At 38.8% G+C, this 24,401-nt stretch overlaps 1 protein-coding gene across 5 annotated transcripts in view; it reads left to right on the forward strand.

Annotated features, from left to right (window-relative positions):
* Positions 1 to 24,401, forward strand: part of trpm3 (transient receptor potential cation channel, subfamily M, member 3) — a 303,529-nt gene that overhangs the window by 251,556 nt on the left and 27,572 nt on the right. For 3 of the 5 annotated variants that reach the window (XM_049470204.1, XM_049470199.1, XM_049470201.1), the window contains exons 13-18: positions 4,021 to 4,161; positions 8,349 to 8,378; positions 10,784 to 11,076; positions 14,303 to 14,531; positions 19,059 to 19,262; positions 22,708 to 22,848. In XM_049470204.1, coding sequence (XP_049326161.1) covers positions 4,021 to 4,161; positions 8,349 to 8,378; positions 10,784 to 11,076; positions 14,303 to 14,531; positions 19,059 to 19,262; positions 22,708 to 22,848 — 1,038 coding nt within the window. The remainder of the gene's footprint in view (positions 1 to 4,020; positions 4,162 to 8,348; positions 8,379 to 10,783; positions 11,077 to 14,302; positions 14,532 to 19,058; positions 19,263 to 22,707; positions 22,849 to 24,401) is intronic. The other 2 variants (XM_049470200.1, XM_049470202.1) reach the window with 1 other exon arrangement.

Raw genomic sequence — 24,401 nt, forward strand, 5'->3', positions numbered from 1 at the left:
GCATTGCTATTTTAGGGGCGCAGCTACCTGGACATAAGTGAAACCTATTTTCCAGAACACCACAATTGGTAGTCAAGAATTTATTTTTAATGGACTCTGGTTTGGTTTGCTGCAATTATGGAACCTATCTGCTCCCTGTGCCATGTGTGGGGTTGTGTGATTGGTTCACGTCATACTTAGAAGTAAAGATATGCACTGCTGCTTGTTCATGTGTGTGTAACAAGGTCTGTAGGGGTGTACATGTGGCGCATGTACTGCTTTGGCAGTGGCGCACCTGTGTTTTCTGTTTCCAAGTTAGCAATACACCATAAATTTACTTGTACACATCTAATTTTCAGACCACAACATCCATCAGTGTAGATATATTCACAAGCACTGTTGCTACTTAAACGATGCAGGCGCAAGTCATGAAAATAGACTGTTGGCGGAGTATAAGATAGCAATGAGCATCACAACACACTCTTAACCCTTAGAACCCTACAGACGGATTTTCCATCCAAAATCTCACCTTGTGTTCTCAGCATAATTACTCAGGAATCCCTTCACTCATAAACATAATCCATATATGGTTAAAAAGGGCGGAGCTTACTCTTTCTAAAAATAGTGATCCACCACATCCCAGTGCGGTAAAGCTAAATCTACAAGAAACCCATTGATAAAAACACCTAAAAAAGTGAAAAATCTCCTTCCCCAACCAATATTATTTACCTTTAGTGCTTCAAACATATTTATATAATGTTTCAAACCAAATAATATCAGTAAATATCAGACTCAAAAGTGTCCACAGAAAAAGTGTGAAACTACCTGCTTTACTCAAACTAAAGCTAGGTATGGTGTGCGCACTACTTTATATAGTTTTATTTTACTTGCACATTTTTACTAAGTAGTTATTTTGCACTAAACATTTTTATTTGTTTAGACTAAAAAAAGTTTACATTTTTGTATATATTGTAGTTTTCTTTGCGTGTCCTGATTAAAACACTGAAAGGTATAGTCTGCTCTGAGTGTCAGGTTTTTAGTATCTACATGTATCCTAGAGGTGTGATTATTGATTATTGATTATCAAGAAAAATAAATAAATCCGCCTGATGCTGTTTCTCCATGTATTTGGTCAAAATAATAATTAATAAACCATGTAATGAACTCATCAATATCATCAATATTCTTATGCTTTTTTCAACTCATAAACACTCTAACAGTCTAAGCTTTTTTAAACATATATCTGTATAGGTGTGAATATATTTAAAGTCATATATACGTTCAAAAATAAGTAAAAAAAAAAAGGCGTTTGGTACAATTTTGAGCAAAACATAAAACATGATCAGTTCCTGGAAAATATAACAATTCTGCTTCCTTTTACATTTTAAATGATGATTTTTTTGAGCAGCCGTATGTCTTCTGGAGTAAAGGAGATCAGAGTATGTTATTACTGTGTTATAAGACCTGAAAGAGGAACTGAAAACAAAGGGTTCAAAGGGTTACTTTTTCTAGCCTGCACTGTGGAGACTGTTTCCTCAGTATGGTTTAGTTTCATTGTGCTTTATTGTGCATAATTTGGCCACGATAGCAATAAGATAATGTTTTATACCTAATCAATACAGAATTTACTGTAATTCACTACATTCACTCTATTTAATACACCTCTGGTCTTCACAATAAAAGAGTTGGACAGCCCAGTTATTTCAGCCCGAACAGACGCTGTTGACTCTGTTAATTTGATTCTTTGATTTGATTATAATACTGGAAGAAGAAATTATTACAGGGACCTGCCATAATTATGCCCAACTCCTTTGGAGATAAAAGGTTTCGCAGGATGGAGTCTCAAATTGCTCAGATGTATCCTGTGGCACTGATTCATCTCGTGTGCGTTCAGCAGGTCCTGAAGGCTCAGGGGAAATCAAGGCCAGTCTATTGGAGATCATATCTGCTGGCATCTACTGGTGATGAATGTAATTAGCCTGTTTAAAAAAGCATCAGTGGTCGATTTGACTATGATAGCAGGAGTTGCCTTTAACCCTTTGAACTCTTCTCAGTTTTTTTTTTGTTTCCAGTTCTCTCTCTCTCTTTTTCAGGTCCTATAACACAGTAATTATATCAGACAGACACATGCCCTGATCTCTTTCACTCCAGAAGACATACGGCTGCTCAAAAATCATCATAATCATTTAAAATGTAAAAGGAAGCATAATTGTTATATTTTACTGGAACTGATAATGTTTTGCTCAAAATTTAACCAAGCGCCTGTTTTTTTTTTGTTTTTCTTACTTATTTTTGATTGTATATATATATATGCCTTTAAATATATTCACACTTAAGATATCTTTTCAAAAATGGTTAGACTAGAGTGTTTATGAGTTGTATGAGTAGGGATGCACCGATACCACTTTTTCCTTACCGGTAACGATACCAGCTTTCCTGGTATCAGCCAAGAGTACCAATACTGATACCAACTGTCTTATCCTGAATAAGATATAATAACCTGATTGGCTGCTCCGTGATTTCCGCCTTTTTTAAAAAGATATGTTAAGATGATTGGCTGCAGTAGATAATGATTGACAAGGAGCTCCTTACAATTATTTAATTAAACATGTAATGATCAAAATATGGTAAAAACCAGGAAAATCTTTAGGCGCTTTTCAGATTTTCTATTTTTATTTTTTATAACAAGATATATGTGCAGTGTTTCTTTAATTGCTGTGTTTCTTTAATTTCTTTGCTGATACCGATACTGTGTGTAAGTGCCAGTATCAGCTCCGATACCAATACGGTATCGGTGCAACCCTAGTTGAAAGCATAAAAATATTGATGATCATTCATTACATGGATTATTAATTTTTACTCTGATAAAATACATGGAGAAACAGCATCAGGCGAATTTATTTATTTTTCTTGATAATCAATAATCACACATATAGGATACTAAAAACCTGACACTCAGAGCAGCCTATACCTTTCAGTATTTTAATCAGGACACACAAAGAAAACTACAATATATACAAAAATGTAAACTTTAAACCTTAAATAAATACAAATTTAGTTTAGTGCAAAATAACTACTTAGTAAAAATGTGCGAGTAAAATAAAAACTATATAAAGTAGTGCGCACACAATACCTTTAGTGCTTTAGTTTGAGTAAAGAAGGTGGTTTCACACTTTTTCTGTGGCTGTGGACACTGTTTTTTAGCTCTATTCCTCATGTTTAGCAAAAAAGTCTTTATCTGAAGAATCCCTTTTTTTTATCTTTTCTTCCTCCTCATCTTCACCTCTCTTACAATATTTACTGTTTGTGTCACTTTATGAGCGTCTTTCTGAAACGTCTCATTTAGCCCTGTAGCTGCTAGAGGCCAGATTTGATGAAACTATTAAAGCATGTTTCCAACAGATTGTTCAGCATGTTCAATTTCAGCCGTGCGTGATAAACGGTTGAGACGTGTTTTCCCGTTCTTTGCTTGTTTTGCTGCCATTGGCAATGTTTGTTGCTTATTTCCAGTCCTAGAAATTAGCTCGTGTTGAAAGCTGTGGTAGATACAGCACTTTTAGAGCTGTGGTGGTGTGTTAGCGCTGTTAGCATGGTGTTTGTGTGTAGCATTATTTTAACATAGGTTTTATGTTGTTGTTGTGTCTGGTTGGGTGTTAATGTCTGGGTGGAGGTTTTGTGTGCTAGTTGGGTGTTTTAGCTTAGCGTTTGTGTGCTAGTTGGCTGTTTTAGCTTAGCGTTTGTGTGCTAGTTGGGTGTTTTTGTGTGTTAGTTGCCAGATCCCTCAGGAGCGATTCTGTCTCACTTACCTTGTGTGTTCTTTCCAAGCAAGAATATCCAGGGTTCAGTTGGATCTACCTCAAGGTGAATCAGCAAGTCCCTTATCTTCGTAGTGCTTTTAGCGACACGTCAGTGTGTGTGTGTGTGTGTGTGTGTGTTGTCTGAAAGAGCATGCATGAGCGGTCTGAATGTATGAACTACTACTTCATAGCCATCTCTTGCCAAAAACATCCAGTCCAGTCTGAGGAAACTCTTTATCTACAGGGGAACCTTCCACCCGACTACCGCATCAGCTTGATTGACATCGGATTGGTCATTGAGTACCTGATGGGCGGGGCCTATCGCTGCAATTATACACGCAAGAGGTTTCGAACTCTCTACCACAACCTGTTCGGCCCTAAGAGGGTAAGTCCAAACATTTCTGTTGGTTAATATTATAATGTACATTGACTAGTTGTCTTATTTCATAAAAAAATTATTTGATTAATTATTTGACTACAAACCAGTTTTGTCTGTTTTAACCAAACCAAATAGTGCTGGTGTGAAAACTCCCATAAACTATAAAGGAACATACAGGGGTTGGACAATGAAACTGAAACACCTGTCATCATTTTAGTGTGGGTTTTTAGGTTTCATGGCTAAATTGGAGCAGCCTGGTGGCCAATCTTCATTAATTGCACATTATTGCACCAGTAAGAGCTGTAAGAGTGTGAAGGTTCAATTAGCAGGGTAAGAGCACAGTTCTGCTCTAAATATTGTACACAATGCACACTATAACATTATGGGTGACATACCAGAGTTCAAAAGAGGACAAATTGTTGGTGCATGTCTTGCTGGAGCATCTGTGATCAAGACAGCAAGTCTTTGTGATGCATCAAGAGCCACGGTATCCAGGGTAATGTCAGCATACCACCAAGAAGGACCAACCACATCCAACAGGATTAACTGTGGACGCTGTAAGAGGAAGCTGTCTGAAAGGGATGTTCGGGTGCTAACTCGGATTGTATCCAAAAAACATAAAACCACGGCTGATCAAATCACGCAAAATTCAATGTGCACCTCAACTCTCCTGTTTTTTCCACCAGAACTCTCCGTCTCTGTTTCATTGTCCAACCCCTGTATATGTTATTAGGTAGTAGACAAAAAAGAGAGATTTTGGCTTCACAAACTAGCAGTTAAAAAAAAAAGCACTCAGCACCTCTAGAACTCCTTTATATATATTTCTTTTACCTTTTTGTTTACTTTATAATTGCTTATGTGTTCCTTAATAGTTTTAAAGTCTTCATTATTAATCTATAATGTTGAAAATAATTCAAAATGGTGTGAAAACTTCCCTAAATTTATGACGGAAAGGAGAGTTTCCAATTTGCAGAAACGATCCCTGAAATCCAGCGATCTCAGACTTAAGACAGAGGAGAAAACAAATCCCTCGATTGCCTCACCTCTGCCCAGAGCCTCCTGACAGAATGTGTGATAACGCCGCGCCCCATCTCCTTTAAGTGCATTATCCGCCGACACGAAAAACACATTCTCCCAGCAGCCCCGGCCGAGGCGCAGAGCCACCGCAGATCACAGATTGCATGCAGAGAGAATTATTTACACTGCGGCGCTGCGGCGGTCCTGCGTATATGTGACTGAAAAAAAAATCAGCGGACGAAATTGACATGCCTCTCCTGACGCGGCGCTGCGGCGGCTGCCGGCTTTCCCTTCTCACATTCGGCTGCATTGATTGAAGCACGCAGGTAAATAAGAGACATCAGCAATCTGAGGAAGCTATGGATCTGTTCCATAAACCCTGAACCTCCGGAAACAGAGCCAAACATCCACAAGCTGAAGATGAAACACCTTCACTTCATCTATAGCTGCAGAGCTAAAGGGGAGGTTTTTAGACTTTTAAACACTTTCAGGACTTTTTAGGATGTTTTCACACCTGAACTTTGTAGTCCAGATACTGTAAAACCATACGTTGTTGGAACTCAAATGATTTAAGTCTGTTTTACATAAAATTGGATATTTCTAAACAATACTCAACTTGAGTTTTTTTGAGTTAGTTGAACTCAGATTTGTGGGCACATATACTGTACTATTGGAACTGAGATCTTTGAGTTGAACCAACTTATAATAACTGAGTTTAGTCTGTTTTGTCATTAACAGCTTCTTTTCTATTGGCTTCTGTCACAATCTATTTGCATACTGGGTGTGTCCAACAGTTTCTGACTGACACTCACCATCAGTGTGTAGTGATTCCCCCTGGGCTGCCTTACAAATAAATCAACTTCCCCTTTAGTTGTAATAACTTGATGTTTTAATTCATGCTAACTCAAATTTTCACTACCCATTACTTTTGTTCATTACAAAAATGAACAAATCAGCTGCATTCCGGTCTTACAGTATAACAAAAATAATAAAAAAATTAAATCAACTTCCCCTTTAGTTGAAATAACTTGATGTTCTAAGTTTTCTTTTCCCATTACTTTAACTTTTTAAGGCAACCGGTTTCCTCAAATTTTTTAAGTAAATTCAACTTATCCGGGCTTACAATGTAGATAAATTTAAGTTTTAAACTGGTATAGTGTCCAGCTAAATCCTACAGCTATGAACAAATGCTGTATTAGCAATATTAATAACACAGTAGTTGTGCTGGGTTTTAATTTCCCCTCCTTACGGCTAGAGGCACTACAGAGCTCTCTCTCTGTAGAACAGCACCTTCATAAAAGCATACTGCTTCAGCTCGCTAACTAACGCTAACTAACGCTAACTAACGCCAGTAAGCTTAGTAGCTGAGCTCTGTGGAGTCAAATGCTTCTCACACTCTGTCCTGCCTGGGGAAACATTATGTGAAATGACAACATCACTTTGTCTGAGGAGCTCCTGCTGCTGTTCCTTTTTAATCCGAGTAAAATAGAAAAACAGCAGCAACAACTACCAAAGCTTTCACAATTATTCACTCAGAGAAAAAGAGTAGAATGGAATTGGAATTATATAATCGTTTCACAACTTTTCCTCTCATTCTCCAGATGAGACCAGAATCAGTCCTGAGTACAGAATTCTTTATTCAGCATACATGATAAAACGTGATATAATCTAAAGGTGCAAAAAAAAAAAAAAACTTTAGAGCAGTAACTATAGCCCGGTTTAAATATATTAATACTGTAGCTCAAAGTGTAAAATTTATTAGCAGGGGGTGGTGTTATCCACTGCATCACACCACCCGCATGATGGCAGTGTTGTACTCTGATGTTAAATCACACTGTTTTGATTGGATGAATAGTGAACGTTTTGTTTTTTTTATAAATATGTGTTATGTACAGTATGTTTACACAGTGAAATTGTTGAGGAAAAGTTGAGAAAACTCAAAATTTCAAGCCAACTTACAGTTTTAAGTAAAAAAAAATCTTTAATAACTCACAGACAGCTGTGCCAATTATCTTTAGTTCAGATAATTAACTTTAACAGATGATTAACTTCATAAATTAAGTTTGTGTTGATAGAGTGACTCCATGTAGGTTCTATAAAACGTAATCATGTTAGTTTAGGCAATTAGTTTGCTCTATTTTATGATACGGTGAAATTCAATATTTCTTTGTTCAGCTGATTTAAAAATTGCTTTAAGGAAAACAATTTAAAGTTTTTTTTTGTTTGACAAAATTTGACTTAAACAACTGCTTTATCAACTGATTTATCATTATACCAAAGTAAGTTCCGACCCTGCAATGTGCTGAGTACCGCTATCAGCCAGTAATGCACTGTGTAACCTAAGCTCTTCATGTATTACTCCGCCACATACAGGTCACCTAGCAACGATGCAGCAATTAAGCCAGGAGATCGTATTTTCTCGTCCTCTTTAACTCTTTAAAATCTTTCAATAAACAGCAGTAATGGAACTGTGGTATAAATAAGCAATAATACACTCGAGGTTTGTGTTATATAACGGGTAATATTATTGGCACTAGTGTGCTGCTCTACTGCAATTCTACACGTTATAGCACGAACCTCGAGTGTATTATTGCTTAGATATATTACAATATATTGAATTGTAACCCTTGTATCATGATACATATCATATTGTCAAGTTCTTGCTAATATACACACAGCCCTAATTCACACCGGCTTCAGTGAGCTCAGCATCTATGCAGGCTTTGCGAATGTTTAAAGGCCTGAAATAGACGGGAGATATTAACAGTGACACTGGAGAGATGCTCCAGATATTCCTTTTTTTTTCTAAGCTCCCAGTGTATATATACACACACACACACACACACACACACAAACACACACACATACATGCACACGAACACACACAGACTAGCTCATCTATTCATTATGCATTCACGCCCTGCTTTTAACACAGATACAGCTCGCTTTAACACACACACACACGAACACACACACCCACCCACACACAGCACGGGTCAGGGACATGACTCTAATAATTGTAAAAGGTGCGAGAGACGATTGGGGGGGTCTAACAGAGAGAGAATGTGTGGGGAATACGGTGTGTAGGGGGGTCTTACCATGTAGATGGTTTCAGTATGCAGAAGGCGTATCTGGCCGTGTTCCTAAATGCCACTTTTTGTTGTCATCATTCACAGCCAAAGGCCTTGAAGCTGCTTGGAATGGAGGTGAGTGAGTGTTTGTGTGTGTTTTTCTTTTTTTTTTCTCTATATTTTTCTCTATAACCCCCCCCCCCCCCCCCAACCCCCTATGTTGGCAACAGCCTGAGATGTATGATTTCCTGCTGTTTTCAAATGCCAACCCACACAGTGTTGTACAGTGAGATGTTCTTCTCGTAGCGCATGCAGGCGTGGATGTAAAAATAGCCGTTTGCTATTAGCATTCTGCGTAATTGTGTGGGTTCGGCTCCTTTATGCTCTGAGACGCAGAAACGTTAACACTATAAACAGCTTTTATCTGGATTTGTTGAGTTGTTGTTGAGTTGTTGTTGCTGTACTCTCAGTGCTTTTTGATCAAGATCCAACTTTGTAAATTAGCCTTCATTCGTCTTAGCGGGACCACTGCCCAAACTACGCTCTATTACCCACTGTCTAATTACAGCAGCTAGGCACGCTCAATTCCTAATACAGTTTTTACACATTGTATTCACACAAAATATAAAACTATGCACACAAATCCAAAAACATGAAGCTCATGTGTCAACATTGTGACTCAAAACTGCTAAACTCTAAGCACAATTCAATATCGTCGCTGTCCGATGAAAAACAATTATCTCCAAATCAGCAACTTTACAGGAAAGAGAAAAAACCTTGTACACTTTCAATAGAGGTCAATCTAAAAAATAAGTTATTTCTAGGGGTGTCACGATTCTCTAAATCCTCGATTCGATTTTTTATTTCCGACTTTAGGGTCAAGATTTGATTCGATTCTCGATTTTCTTTTTTTTTTACTTTTACTTTTTACACGATTTTCTCTTTTTACACGATTTTCTTTATTTATTTTATTATTGTATATATATACATATTTAACTATAATAAAATATCAGAGTATATAAAAAAACTGAGTATAATAAAAAAAAAACAGAGTATAATAAACTCTTGCTACCATAACTTGCTACCCTGAAACTGTGAGACTTAGGCTTTACAAATATAGTACATGAACTTCTAACTGGAAACATGCTCTAATATTGTGCTTCTTTTGTCTTTTTACCTTTAAATGTACACGTAAGAGTAGCATGGTTTGACAGGGTAGCACAACTCGACAGAACACCTGATGACTCGGCTCGCTGTGTAAATGTATCCGTAATCATGTGGGCGTATCCGTGACGTTTTTTTTTTTATTCAAATGAAGCAACAAGTGTAGTCAATCATAAGTTTAAGATTTTTAATCAGCCTCGCAAAGGCAGCTGTTCTGTGTGTGTGAGGCTCGTATGTGCTTCTCTCACACACAGCGGAACTATTTGTCGGAGGGCGGGGCTGCGCTCATGCAGCCGCTCTCTCTCTCTGTTGAAAAACCCTGGGCTACAGTGTGCTGCGCCATTTGCGTAGCACACGTGTGCTTGCGTAGCTTAGCGGGAGGGATCGTCGATCCTCTTTTTGACTTCGAGGCTCGAGACCATGACATAATTTCGATCGATTTCAGGTCGATAAAATATCAAAATCGTGACACCCCTAGTTATTTCAGGTCATTTTGAAGAGTTTCTATTGGTCCGTTCATCAAGACATTTTGGCACCAAATAAGAGACAGTTTGTCTGTTCAAATTATATAGTAAACTAAAAATCGACAAAAATGGAGATACGTGTTTTTTTTTTTTCCATAGGACAGCGACGACATTTTCTCACTCAAATATCATTCTAAATCACAGCTTTGCAAATCACCAAACACAAATTGCATCATTTAGTACAGTTTGGTCACCAGAGAATCACTGACCTTCAAATACATAAATAATAAATACATTTTTGTTCCCTTTTTGGATGTGAACTGATTTTTCTCGTTTCTCATTGTACTTTTACAGTTTACAATTACAGTTTTGCATCCTTACTACATACAGTAAAAATGGCTTACTGTAATGCTATATATGAGAGGGTCCTACACCACACCAAATAAATATAAAGAACAGAAAGCAAAACATATTTCCATGGACTTGTCTGCATTTGAATTTGTACAGTGGCCTCGTGAAGTCAAAAAACACAACGAAAAACTGATTAAAGTGCTCTGAATTTATCTTGTCAGTGTTTATTTGATGCTCTGCAGGAGATAAGCATAGAAATAGCTGTGTGTGTTGTTTTGGTGGAAGGAATCTGTAGTTTTGCTAGAGATTTGTGGAAGTTCAACAAAGCAGTTCATAATTTTCAGTTTGTGTTTAGAGTTTTGAGAAACTGAGCCAAGTTTCTAGAAATGCGTTTAAACATTTAGAAAAGACGAAAGTTAAAGAGCCATTAGCACACAAAATAAGATCAATAAAAAAATAAGCATGGCTAATGAGGGTATTTTAAATTTTAAGTGTATTTAGAAGCAGCATATGTATGTCATTTTCTCATTCCCCCCCCCCCTAAATTTCGTAATGTGTCAGGACGACATGCCTATCCGACGAGGGCGCCAGAAGACCACGCGGAAGCGAGAGGAGGAGGTGGACATCGACCTGGACGACCCAGAAATCAACCACTTCCCTTTCCCCTTCCACGAGCTGATGGTGTGGGCGGTGCTGCTGAAGAGGCAGAAGATGGCGCTGTTCTTCTGGCAGCATGGCGAGGAGGCCATGGCCAAGGCTCTGGTGGCGTGTAAGCTGTGTAAGGCGATGGCGCACGAGGCCTCGGAGAACGACATGGTGGAGGACATCTCGCAGGAGCTCAATCACAACTCCAGGTTCTGATTTTAATGTTTATTTTTTGGTGTGTTTCACATGCGTTATACCAAATCTAAGTAACATCTGCCTTATGTCTCATTTCAGTGACACAAGCTTAGTAATACCAGCCTTATATCATGACAACACCAGTCTTATGTCTCAGTAACACTGACATTTTGTCTCAGTACTATTAGCCTTATGTCTCAGTATTATTAGCCTCATTTCTCAGTACTAATAGCCTTATGTCTCTGTAACACTGACCTTATGTCTCAGTACTAATAGCCTTATTTCTCAGTACTATTACCCTTATGTCTAAGTAGTATTAGCCTTATGTCTTAGTAACACTGACCTTATGTCTCAGTACTATTACCCTTATGTCTCAGTAACACTGACCTTATGTCTCAGTAACACCAGCCCTATATCTCATTAACACCAACCTTATGTCTCTTAAACACTGGCCTTATGTCTCTTTAACACTGACCTTATGTCTCAGTACTAATAGCCTTATTTCTCAGTACTATTACCCTTATGTCTCAGTAGTATTAGCCTTATGTCTTAGTAACACTGACCTTATGTCTCAGTACTATTAGCCTTATGTCTCTGTAACACTGACCTTATGTCTCAGTAACACTGACCTTATGTCTCAGTACTATTACCCTTATGTCTCAGTAACACCGACCTTATGTCTCAGTACTAATAGCCTTATTTCTCAGTACTATTACCCTTATTTCTCAGTACTATTACCCTTATTTCTCAGTACTATTATCCTTATGTCTCAGTACTATTAGCCTTATGTTTCTGTAACACTGACCTTATGTTCAGTAACACTGACCTTATGTCTCAGTACTATTAGCCTTATGTCTCAGTAACACTGGCCTTATGTCTCAGTAACACTGACCTTCTGTTCAGTAACACTGACCTTATGTCTCAGTACTATTACCCTTATGTCTCAGTAACACTGGCCTTATGTCTCAGTACTAATAGCCTTATTTCTCAGTACTATTACCCTTATGTCTCAGTAGTATTAGCCGTATGTCTTAGTAACACTGACCTTATGTCTCAGTACTATTAGCCTTATGTCTCAGTAACACTGACCTTATGTCTCAGTACTATTAGCCTTATGTCTCAGTACTATTAGCCTTATGTCTCAGTAACACTGACCTTATGTCTCAGTAACACTGACCTTATGTCTCAGTACTATTAGCCTTATGTCTCAGTACTATTAGCCTTATGCCTGCATACTATTAGCCTTATGTCTCAGTACTATTACCCTTATGTCTCAGTAACACTGACCTTATGTCTCAGTACCACCAGCCTTATATCATGGCAACACCAGTCTTATGTCTGAGTAACACTGGCCTTATGTCTCTATAACACCAACCTTATGTCTCATTAACCCTGGCCTTATGTATCTTTAACACTGGCCTTATAGCTCATTAACACCAGCCTTATATCTCATTAACACCAGCCTTAAGACTCATTAACACCAGCCTTATGTCTCATTAACACCAACCTAATGTCTCGGTTGCATCTGCCTTATTTCTTGGTATCTGCATTATCTCTATTCTGTTCTAATCACTATTTATATCTGATGCAGCTTTTACAGCAGGCTTGTGTCTATTTAGCACCAACGTTGTCTTTTGGTTCCACTATCTGAATATCTCTGAATACCTGTCTGCAACATGTCTCTGCAACATTAGTGTGATTTCTTGGTAACAACAGTCTTTACTCTTGGAAACACAAACCTTATGTTTCCATTTCACCATCATAAAGGTTTACATTTTGATCTTATCTCTCAGTGGCACACGTTGTATCCCTTATCAAAACTGCCCAGCACTTATGTCTCTTTAACACTGGCCTTATGTCTCTTAAACACTGGCCTTATATCTCATTAACACTGGCCTATGTCTCAATAACACCAACCTTATGTCTCAATAACACCAACCTTATATCTCATTAACCCTGGCCTTATATCTCTTTAACACTGGCCTTATATCTCTTTAACACTGGCCTTATGTCTCTTAAACACTGGCCTTGTATCTCATTAACACTGGCCTGTGTCTCAATAACCCTGGCCTTATATCTCTATAACACTGGCCTTATATCTCTTTAACACTGGCCTTATGTCTCATTAACACCAGCCTTAAATCTCATTAACACTGGCCTTATGTCTCATTAACACTGGCCTTATGTCTCTTTAACACCAGCCTTATATCTCATTAACCCTGGCCTTATGTCTCATTAACACTGGCCTTATGTCTAATTAACACTAGCCTTATGTCTAATTAACACTAGCCTTATGTCTAATTAACACTAGCCTTATGTCTAATTAACACTAGCCTTATGTCTCATTAACACTGGCCTTATGTCTCATTAACACTGGCCTTATGTCTAATTAACACTAGCCTTATGTCTAATTAACACTAGCCTTATGTCTAATTAACACTAGCCTTATGTCTAATTAACACTAGCCTTATGTCTCATTAACACCAGCCTAATGTCTCGGTTGCATCTGCCTTATTTCTTGGTATCTGCATTATCTCTATTCTGTTCTAATTACTATTTATATCTGATGCAGCTTTTACAGCAGGCTTGTGTCTATTTAGCACCAACGTTGTCTTTTGCTTCCACTATCTGAATATCTCTGAATACCTGTCTGCAACATGTCTCTGCAACATTAGTGTGATTTCTTGGTAACAACAGTCTTAACTCTTGGAAACACAAACCTTATGTTTCCATTTCACCATCATAAAGGTTTATATTTTGATCTTATCTCTCAGTGGCACACGTTGTACCCCTTATCAAAATTGCCCAGCATCTATGGCTGTACCTCCTAATACCTCCTTCACCTAGAGTGCCCTGTCCCCAATTCCATGCCTGATCTGAACCCGGGGATTTTTAGTTTTTTTGATGTCTTTTCCCAAAAAAGAGATTTCAAATGCCTCCAGTTTTAACTTACATCATTTCCCATAAGTCTGGAGTGTATCTCGCCGGGGAGGGAAGGTTTGAGAGGAGAACTTATCTTGTGCCAATCTTATATCACATTAAAGCCACAGCGACTGGACGCTCTGTCAGCCTGCCAAGCTCCCTCCTTTGAAATATATGCGGGGCTAATTAAGGGGCGTATATCTGCATATGTATGTGGGCCTGTGTGTTTGCGAGCGTGCACGCATGCACCTGTCTGCCTGTAGCCGCCGTGTGCCCGTCCCTCATCCCCCTCTCTCCTGCAATTTCCCCCTCACCCAGGGAGTTCGGGCAGCTGGCGGTAGAGCTGCTGGATCAGTCCTACAAGCAGGACGAGCAGATGGCCATGAAGCTGCTCACCTACGAGCTGAAGAACTGGAGCAACGCCACCTGCCTGCAGCTGGCTGTAGCCGCCAAGCACCGCGACTTCATCGCCCACACGTGCAGCCAGATGCTCCTTACGGACATGTGGATGGGGCGGCTTCGCATGCGCAAGAACTCCGGCCTCAAGGTCAGAAAACCCTGTTTGTAGTCTTACAGCAACACCGGTAACACTTCCTGTATTTAAATGCTGTATATAATATAATAACTCATAAGTCATTATAGCTACATTGCCTATAGCTACAGGCGTCAAACATAAATATAAGAAATTTTAATTTTTTTAGTAAAGAATCAACAACAAGTGGGACACAATCGTGAAGTGGAACGAAATCTATTCCATTGTTTGTAGACACTTGCGCCAGTTTCCATTCCCTTTAAGAGGCAGGTGAGCTCTAGCTTTGGCGCATTCGTATCTGTGAAGGTGCAACATCAGCTCATTAAAGGGAACAGCAATGATATGTTATTCTTTGTTCTGTTTATTGTTGATATATTTGTGTCCATATATGTGTGTAACAAGCAGGGATGTACACGCGCTCCTGCATGGTTAAGATATACAGTAATTACAGTTGACTGTTACTGTTGTCAGGGTTTTAATTAATCAGTAGCGCACCTGTGTTTCCCTCCATCAAGATAAAAACACACCACACTGTAAACCCATACGTTGTTTGAACTTAATTAGATTTAAGTCTGTTTTACATAAAATTGGATATTTGTGGGCACATATTCTGTCCTATTCAAACTGAGATCTTTGAGTTGAACCAACTTATTATAATAACTGAGTTTAGTCTGTTCTGTCATTAACAGCTTCTTTTCCATTGGCTTCTGTCTCAATCCATTTGCATAGTGGGTGTGTCCAACACTTTCTGACTAACACTCACCATCAGTGTGTAGTGATTCCCCCTGGGCTGCCTTACAAATAAATCAACTTTCCCTTTAGTTGTAATAACTTGATGTTTTAATTTATGCTAACTCAAGTTTTCAATCCACTATACTTACTTTAAAAAATTGAGCAAACCAGCTGCCTGAAAAATTTAGTAAACTCAACTCATCTGGTCTTATACGTAGTATAACAAAAATAAAAAAAATGTTATATTAACGTCCCCTTTAGTTGTAATAACTTGATGTTCTAAGTTATGCTAACTTAATTATGCTAGTTTTCATTTCCTATTACTTAACTTTTTTAAGACAATCAGTTTCCTCAAACTTATCCGGGCTTACAGTGCAGATATTTATCTATTTCTTTTTTTATTTTATAGGCATGGGTGCAGGGCATGAAAACAGACTGTTGAAAGGTTGTAAGATAGCAATGAACATTGCGACGCACCTTGCGCAGGTTGTACAATAGAGCCAATTGACTCTGGTTAACCACTAGTTTGTTCTTCTAGCTAGTGGATGTAGCACATTTAGCAAGATAGCCCTCTGTGTTTGGTTTGGTTTGGTTTGGTTTGGTTAGTTATCTAGCTATTATTTTTTTTTTTTGTAGGTAGCTTAGCTCCTGGTATAATCTACTGGCATGTGCAGCTCCCCCTAAAAGAAAAGCAGAGAATGATAAAGACGATGCCATTTCAATAAAATAACTTATCAGCGCTAATCAGTAGATGATTTTAGTTTGTAAAGCTGCTTTGCATCTTGGTAAGTTCCTAAAACTGCTTCCACAGCACAGCAGTCTCATTTGCAGAGCTTTTATATCCCCCTCTCTTCTAATTGTCATATAATGAAGTTTTAATGGTTATTTTCAGCGTGGTGCTCTCAGAGCCGAGCTCTTTCAGCAAATTAGATCAACCGTGTGCCTTCCCTGGGATTTAGGGAGTTTGGGAGTATTTTTGTTTTAATTGGGTTTTGAGTTTGGAAATTAATGCTAAACCACACTTCATATAAACTGTAGCTCTTAAACCTCTCAGACTAGAGCTTTTTAAAAAAAATTTTTACACTTTTTTAAAACTTTATAACACGCATAAATTTCACAGTTAAACTAAAAAAGTGGACTTTTTCTGATGCTATTTTATGTGTTTATTCATATAGTTTGTAAAACAATCTTTCTAAAAATGCCCAGTCAGCACTTTGTCTGCAGAGCCTTTCTGAGTGTTCTGACTACTATTATATTATATATTCTCATTCATATAAACAACAATAACAGGCTGCAGCTGTCTTTTCCTACATTTTTTTGGTAGGTTTGCTAAAAAACAGGTAATACACTCACTGAAAAAAAACAATATTTATGTATATATGATTTTTTTTTATGAATGGGAGTGAATGGAGATAAAAGCTATAATTGAGCTAAACTTCAATTAAAAATATGAATGATTTCATATTTGATGAATGAATGCATCTCTGCTACTGTGAGCTGATTGGCTGGTAATCTGATGCTGAAGTTAAAACATTATGACTCCAGTACTGAAACATTTTACATAGTTATGTGTTGAGGACATATTTAAGTACATATTTCAGTATAAAACGATCAGACATTGATAAACTCACTTATATGATTTTACCCATTCATTCAGGACTCACTTCAAGTGCGTATTCTCCTCTCTGGAGATTCTCGGGCATTGCATCGCTAGTTCTTGTGATAAATGCGTTCCTGTAGTGCTGTAATTTTGAAGTCTTTCAACTGGGAGAAAAGGTCTTTGGGTGTGTAGTCATTTCTAAAAGTCTCTCACCAAAAGGTAGGGGTGAGCGATATGACGATAACAGATCGTGAAGTATTATAAGGTGTCTATGATAAGCCATCACAGAAAAAACCTTTGCTTACTCCCCCCCAGAGGTCGTTCTCACGTCGGATGGAAACGCGACAAATCTTTTTAACCACTTAAAGAGGCGGCATCCCAAACGGCACGCTGAAAATCAGGTAACCAGCAGATTAACTACACCGCAGCTAGCAGAGGCTAACGCTACAGACGGACCAAAACAAACAATGCTAATGCGGTCATTTGAGAGAGAGTCACTCCCTACGAGAGGAGAAGTAAACGATGGAGAGACATGGTTCCTTTTAAAACAGTGGAAAACAAGCCAGAAATACTTATTTTTTTCTAAATGACATTGTCAGCTAAGCAGTTTAAGTCTTAAATCCTGTCAAAACATTGAATGCTAATAGTAATACTTACAGGATAATTACAGGAAGATTTTTTTTTTTACAGTAATTTTTTATTTAACCGCTTTTATTTTTTATTTAACCACTTTTATTTAATTGTTACTGTATTGGTCTTGCCTTGTCATTTTTGTGATAGGCTAATTTAGCTGTTTAAACAGCTATATTGCACTTTACCTGAATGGTGTTTTTGTGTACCATTTTTAACCAATTGATTGTTAATGGATTGAAATCTGTTCAAAACTTGGCTTGGCCAAAACGGTTTGGTTTTTAGTGCTGTATTTAAGAACGGTTAGATTGTTTGATTGCACTCAATCAACATGAAAAGAATCGTGATAAAATTGTTATCGTGATTATGAAGAAAAGAAATCGTGATATGATAATTTTGCCATATCGCCCACCCCTACCAAAAGGTACACTACCAAAAAGTATCCTCTGAGAGCCTTCTAATTAAGCAAAGGGGGAAGCGCTTTTACGCCCTCTTGTGGCAAGACCCTCTTGTGTCTAATCAGAGCAGACTTTTAATAATTTACTGCGTAACTGCATGCTGAGTTTTGCAGCAATCTGGGATTTATTTGTGTATTTTTTTCGCCCAATTAGTATATGTAGGTTTCATTTAGAGCTATATATATATTTTCCTCATGCAAGCCTGCAATTCCAAGAATACAAGCTCCTCACCCTGTAGCATCAGCCATGTGTGGGCTTCACTCTCTCTAATGCACATTTGGCAGCTGCTGGAGGAGAGATTTACAGGGCTTTAAGAGCCAGAGATTCCCCTCTTCTCCCTCTTCTCCTCCAATCTACATCTGTTTCTGCCTGTTGTTTTCATGACACGTCTAAGCTGTTGCATCAGGGAAGGCTGTGCAGTCTTACAGCTGAGCCGAAGAAGCGCTACACACGAGCATATTTGTTTAGTTGAGCCGGTGGAGTGTTGTCTAAAAGGGTTTGTTAATAGCATTTGTTAGCATATGTTATGTAGCTTTAATAAGGCATTATAATCTGCAGATGTCTGGATTTTATTCACCAACACTGAGTCAGCAGGATGAGTCATTTCCCATGATGAGCAATTTCCCATCAGCGATGGATTTAGAGCACAATAATTGATAGTGGTGACGGACAGTTCTGGTGGAAACAGGAGAGTTGAGGTGCACATTGAATTCTGCGTGATTTGATCAGCCGTGGTTTTATGATTTTTGGATACAATCCGGGTTAGCACCCGAACATCCCTTTCAGACAGCTTCCTCTTACAGCGTCCACAGTTAATCCTGTTGGATGTGGTTGGTCCTTCTTGGTGGTTATGCTGACATTACCCTGGATACCGTGGCTCTTGATGCATCACAAAGACTTGCTGTCTTGGTCACAGATGCTCCAGCAAGATGTGCACCAACAGCTTGTACTCTTTTGAATAAATGTAATTAGGTAATATTGTACGTAGAGATTAAGTAAAGGTTACTAAAAGAAATGACTGATTCAGTGTTTTATTGCATGTAGTCTGTTAACTGCACCGCCATGCAATTTTGTGCCTTTTATGGTCATCTAATCATCTAATGCACCATTATTATATTCCAGGTGATCCTAGGCCTGCTGTTGCCTCCTTCCATCCTGAGCCTGGAGTTCAAGAACAAGGACGAGATGTCATACATGCCTCAGGAGCAGGAGGCCTACCTGCAGGAGAAGGACTCCGACGAGGCCGACAAGCCGGCCAAGGACAAAGACGAGGAGGACATGGAGTTCACCGTAAGAGCATACTGTGAGGCGCAGTACAACTCCGTGGTGAGAGCATCCACCTTAGCCCCGTTCTTTAGCCTGTAGTCCAGCACACGCACACATCGCACACAGCGCTGCCGAGAAATCGTAAACTTCCCCAAACTCAATTTGGCCTCCCTTTTAAATCTTCGTTCTTTTTTCTCCCCGAATTCATGGCTCCTCCCTTTTTTAAAGAATATGTCCCACCCTCCTTGCTTTGCCCCTTCTCTCCTCGTTGTCCTAGCAAAGACGTGTGGTCGTGGAGTTGTAGCGTGTCTCCTCCTGTCTGTCTGGCCGTCTGTCTGTCTGGCCGTCTGTCTGTCTGTCTGTCCATCCCTGTGTCCGTCTGTCCGTCTGTCTGTCGTTCGTCTCGCTGTGTTTTTTCTGTTCCCTCCTTCCAGCAACGGTGCCACTTCTGAAGTACGGTACTGTGACATTCTGCTGAATGGTTCTTCCTCTTCTTATTACTCATCATCCCTGCTGCCCCCGCCATTACCGCGCATGCCCAGCGGACAGCCTGCCCATCCTCATTCCGCCTGCCGCTCCATACCCGAGCTGCTCCTCTTGTGCAAACATTTGTGCGAAATGTGCAAATTTCCTCCCCACAAACATTTAATCAGATTTTTCAGTTTTGGCTGGTTTGTTTGTTTGTTTTCCCAATGACTGTCATGATTGCATTCAAGCAACAGGTTAGCACAAGCGACTTACGGGTAAATGCAGAGGTGGAACGTAACAAATTACATTTACTTAAATTACTAATAAGTAATTGTGTAGATTTTATTAGTAATTTGTAATTTTGACACAAGTAATTTACTTCACTACATTGAAAAACTCCCCGTTACTGAGTAACACATGAAATGCTGGGAAAAAAAACTAATTGTCTGAATTAAAAAAAAAAAAAAGTTTTGTTCTCCATGGCAGCGCAGCTGAACTTCTCCCAGCAGTGTTTATTACGATTAGCGGTTAGGAGAGACGCTGTGTGAATCAGCTCTGTAGCCTGGAGTCATCCACACCTATAATAGCACAGTTAAACCCAGAGGTGGAAAGTAATGAATTCCATTTACCTAAATTACTGTAATTGTGTAGATTTTATTAGTAATTTGTAATTTTTTTAAATAAGTAGTTTTTAAAATAGGTAATTTTACGTTTACTCAAGTTCACTGTGACGCAAGTAATTTACTTCACTACACTGGAAAACTACCCGTTACTGAGTAACAAATAAAATGCTGGGGGAAAAAACAAATTCTCTGAATTAAAAAAAATATATTGAGTTTTGTTCTCCATGGCAACTTCTCCCAGCAGTGTTTATTACGGTGTTCTGTCGAGTTATGCTACCCATCGATATGTGCTTCTTTACGACATTTTTTTGTATGATTTCATGTTTTTAATTCCTATAATGTAATGTAATCGGGAACATTAAACAATCTGCTTGGATGTAAAAAAAAAAAAGACATGTAAATAGCAGTTAAAGCATAATATTTTATGGGGTGGTCTGAACAAATACTGTCTAAAAGTACTGCCTACCTTTTACATCAAATAATTAAAAGTAACTATGTAACTTTTACTCAAAGTAAATATTAAATTGAGTACTTTTTTACTTTTACTCGAGTAGATTTTTAGATGGGTACTTTTACTTTTACTTGAGTAGAATTTTAGCAAAGTAAAGATACTTGTACTTCATTACAATTTTTCAGTACTTTTTCCACCTCTGGGTAAATGAAGTCCGGAAGGCGCTCAGGAAGACTTGGACAGGTGTGTAAGTCTGTGAGTCAGTGACTTCATCGCTGAGTGACGGGTTTGTGTCATTGTGCTAACCTGACGTTGCTCAAAACAGCTTGGGGAGCTGGCGTTTTTTTCCCTACCTCCCACATGCAACTGTGAATCTTGCACAGATTTATGAAGTTATGACACAAATTGAAAATTGTATTGCAATGAACTGTCTCTGCTATACATGGAGTTATGATGGTGGTACACCATGCATTAGCATTAAACAAAAAAGTGTGTTTTACCAAAAAATCCGGCCAGAATCAATTATTCTATGTATAATTTATTTACAGCTCTGTAAAAAAAAAGTAAGAGGCCACGTTTAAACCAGTTTCTGAATTTTATTCTATAAACTACAGACAAGATTTCTCCCAAATTCCAAATAAAAATATTGTCATTTAGAGCATTTATTTGCAGAACATGATAAATGGCTAAAATAACAAAAAAGATGGAGAGCTTTCAGAGCTTTCTCAAATAATGCAAAGAAAACTCTTGGAATTCTTGGAATAACCCTGGTTTTTAATCACAGTTTTAAACATGCATTTTGGCATCATGTTCTCCTCCACCAGTCTTACACACTGCTTTTGGGTAACTTAATGCCTTTTATGCTGCTTTACTCCTGGTGCCACATTTTTTTAAGCAGTTCAGTTTGGTGGTTTGATGGCTTGTGATCATCCATCTTCCTCTTGATTATATTCCAGAGATTTTCAATTTGGTATATAAAAAAAAATAAAATATTTTTTTCCAGAGCTGTATGTTGTCACCAACAATGAGCCAAACTCTGTGATCATCTACCTAACATGCTGTTGGTTAAATTGCCCCAAAAATTGCCCCAAAAAATGGCCAGTCAGACTTTTAGTCCTTCTGGGATCTAACCTGAGATTACTAATACTTAAACACATTTTACTCTATTTGTGTATTCTCTGTTCATAAGACATTCAGAAGGATGCTGAAGCTGTAGTCTGTTGTGTTTGCCTGCTGTTGTGTTCCATGCCTGGCAACCCGGGGTGTGGAAATAGGATTCGTGTTTAAACTTAGCATGTTAGCATAATATGTGACCGTGAATTGGCATCATTTTGTGAATCGCTACAGCTAATATAATAGATATTGGTTCTTTAAATGAGCCACTCTTGCTATATGTATGTAGTAGCATCATCCTGACTCCAGTCTGTCATCACTTTAAAAAAAGTCTGTCTGGTTAATCTGTAGCTATTTGGCCTGTAGATTTGAGAAAGAATAAGAGGGGTGAGCGGCTTAGCGATGCATGCTAAGCAGCTCAGCTATGGCTGACGGTTTCAATAGTGAAAGGCTTGCAATACAATTGTGACACAATGTCCAAGAGTGTGCCATGTTCTCCATCAGAATGAGCTCCCCACTCTTGGCTCGAGAATGTGTTCCAGGGACACATGGAAATGGCATTAAAATTTCAGTCTCTCTCTCTCTCTCTCTCTCTCTCTCTCTCTCTCTCTCTCTCTTCCTGACGTTCTCTCTTCCACCATTCTACAGCAATACCATCAAAGCCCTCTCCACATGCACCACCTGCCTGAGCACTCAGAATTGTTCGGCAGTTGTTTTTTTTTTTCTCGCATAACTGCCACATTCAATTCTGAGCGTGAAAAACATTACATACATTAAATATAAAACCAGCACTCTCTGCTTTCTCTCTCTCTCTCTCTCTTCTTGCTGTTCTTCCATGTGTTTTTCGCAGGCCATGTTGGGGAACGTGAGCTCAGAAGCATCTCGGAAAAAGGTAGTGGAGGAGGTGCAGCACCGCCATCGCCTGATTCCAGTGGGCCGGAAGATTTACGAGTTTTATAACGCGCCCATAGTCAAGTTCTGGTTCCACACGGTGAGAGACCTGAATTACTAGTAACTTAAAATATGCATAATATGCAAAAAAAAAAAAAGATGCTTTTTTTTTTTTAGCTTTTCCAGCAGATTTACAGTTTTTCCACATACATACACCAAAAATGTGGAACTATGCACACAAATATAAGTATGGGCTTACATTTGTGTTGCATCTACAGGGGTTCAGTGAACAATGAAACTGAAACACCTGTCGTAATTTTAGTGTGGGAGGTTTCATCGTGGCTAAATTGCAGCCTGGTGTTCAATCTTCATTAATTACACATTATTGCAGCAGTAAGAGCAGTAAGAGTTTGAAGGTTCAATTAGCAGGGTAAGAGCACAGTTCTGCTCTAAATATTGTACACAATGCACACTATAACATTATGGGGGACATACCAGAGTTCAAAAGAGGACAAATTGTTGGTGCACGTCTTGCTGGAGCATCTGTGACCAAGACAGCAAGTCTTTGTGATGCATCAAGAGCCACGGTATCCAGGGTAATGTCAGCGAGATACCACCAAGAAGGACCAACCACATCCAACAGGATTAACTGTGGATGCTGTAAGAGGAAGCTGTCTGAAAGGGATGTTCGGGTGCTAACCCGGATTGTATCCAAAAAAAACATAAAACCACGGCTGATCAAATCACGGCAGAATTCAATGTGCACCTCAACTCTCCTGTTTCCACCAGAACTGTCCGTCACCACAATCAATTATTGTGCTCTAAAACCAGGTGTTTCAGTTTCATTGTCCAAACCCTGTATTTGTGTGCTCAGTTTTCTCGAGTAACAAACAAATACTTGAGGCCAATCACAGAACACTCATCACATGCAATCAAACAGTCTCAAGTTACGAAAGTAAGCCGAGTCCAGTATGAGTGGCACCTAGTCAATCTGCAACAAAATGTGGAATTCAGAGTATGTGAGAAATCAATCTCAGAGATCGATATCATAAGCGTGGAAAGCACAGGGAGGTTTTAGTGTAGATGTCAGTTATTTATTTTTCTAGCTTCATTTTTAATAAACGCATGAATGCACTTTCATCATAGCCGCACAATGCACAACTGCTGATGTCCGAATGCTTCTATTATATCTATCTGCTGTGTCGGCTGCGCTGTTTACACTTCTTCCTTTTTTCTTTTTCTCTTTTTTCGATCTCCTCTGCACTCCCTCATTACCACGGCACACGGGCCCACCGCAGTCACGACACGCGCTAATGGGCTGTTTTGTTTGGTACGGGAGAGCGCCCACATCTTTTATATCACAGAGAAAACGTGTTGCATGAGGGGAAGAGTGCATTTACACTCGGGCAAACCCTCCCTCCCCTCCCCTGATTTTTCTGTTTGGATTTAATTGCATTCAGCCACGAGAAGATCAGTGAGGTCAGCTCAGTGCTGGGGGGCTATATACCCCTCTAACAGATGAATGGCATCAGACATGGTGATCTCAAGCCCTCTGTATACTGTGGCTATGAAGTTCAAAGCTCAATGATGTTAACAAACCAATTCTGTGCTTCAGTCAGTCAGTAAAAAGTAGTTAGGAGTATTCAAATCAAT

This window comes from Astyanax mexicanus, chromosome 22 (assembly GCF_023375975.1).
Source record: "Astyanax mexicanus isolate ESR-SI-001 chromosome 22, AstMex3_surface, whole genome shotgun sequence".
Classification (NCBI taxonomy): Eukaryota; Metazoa; Chordata; class Actinopteri; order Characiformes; family Acestrorhamphidae; genus Astyanax; species Astyanax mexicanus.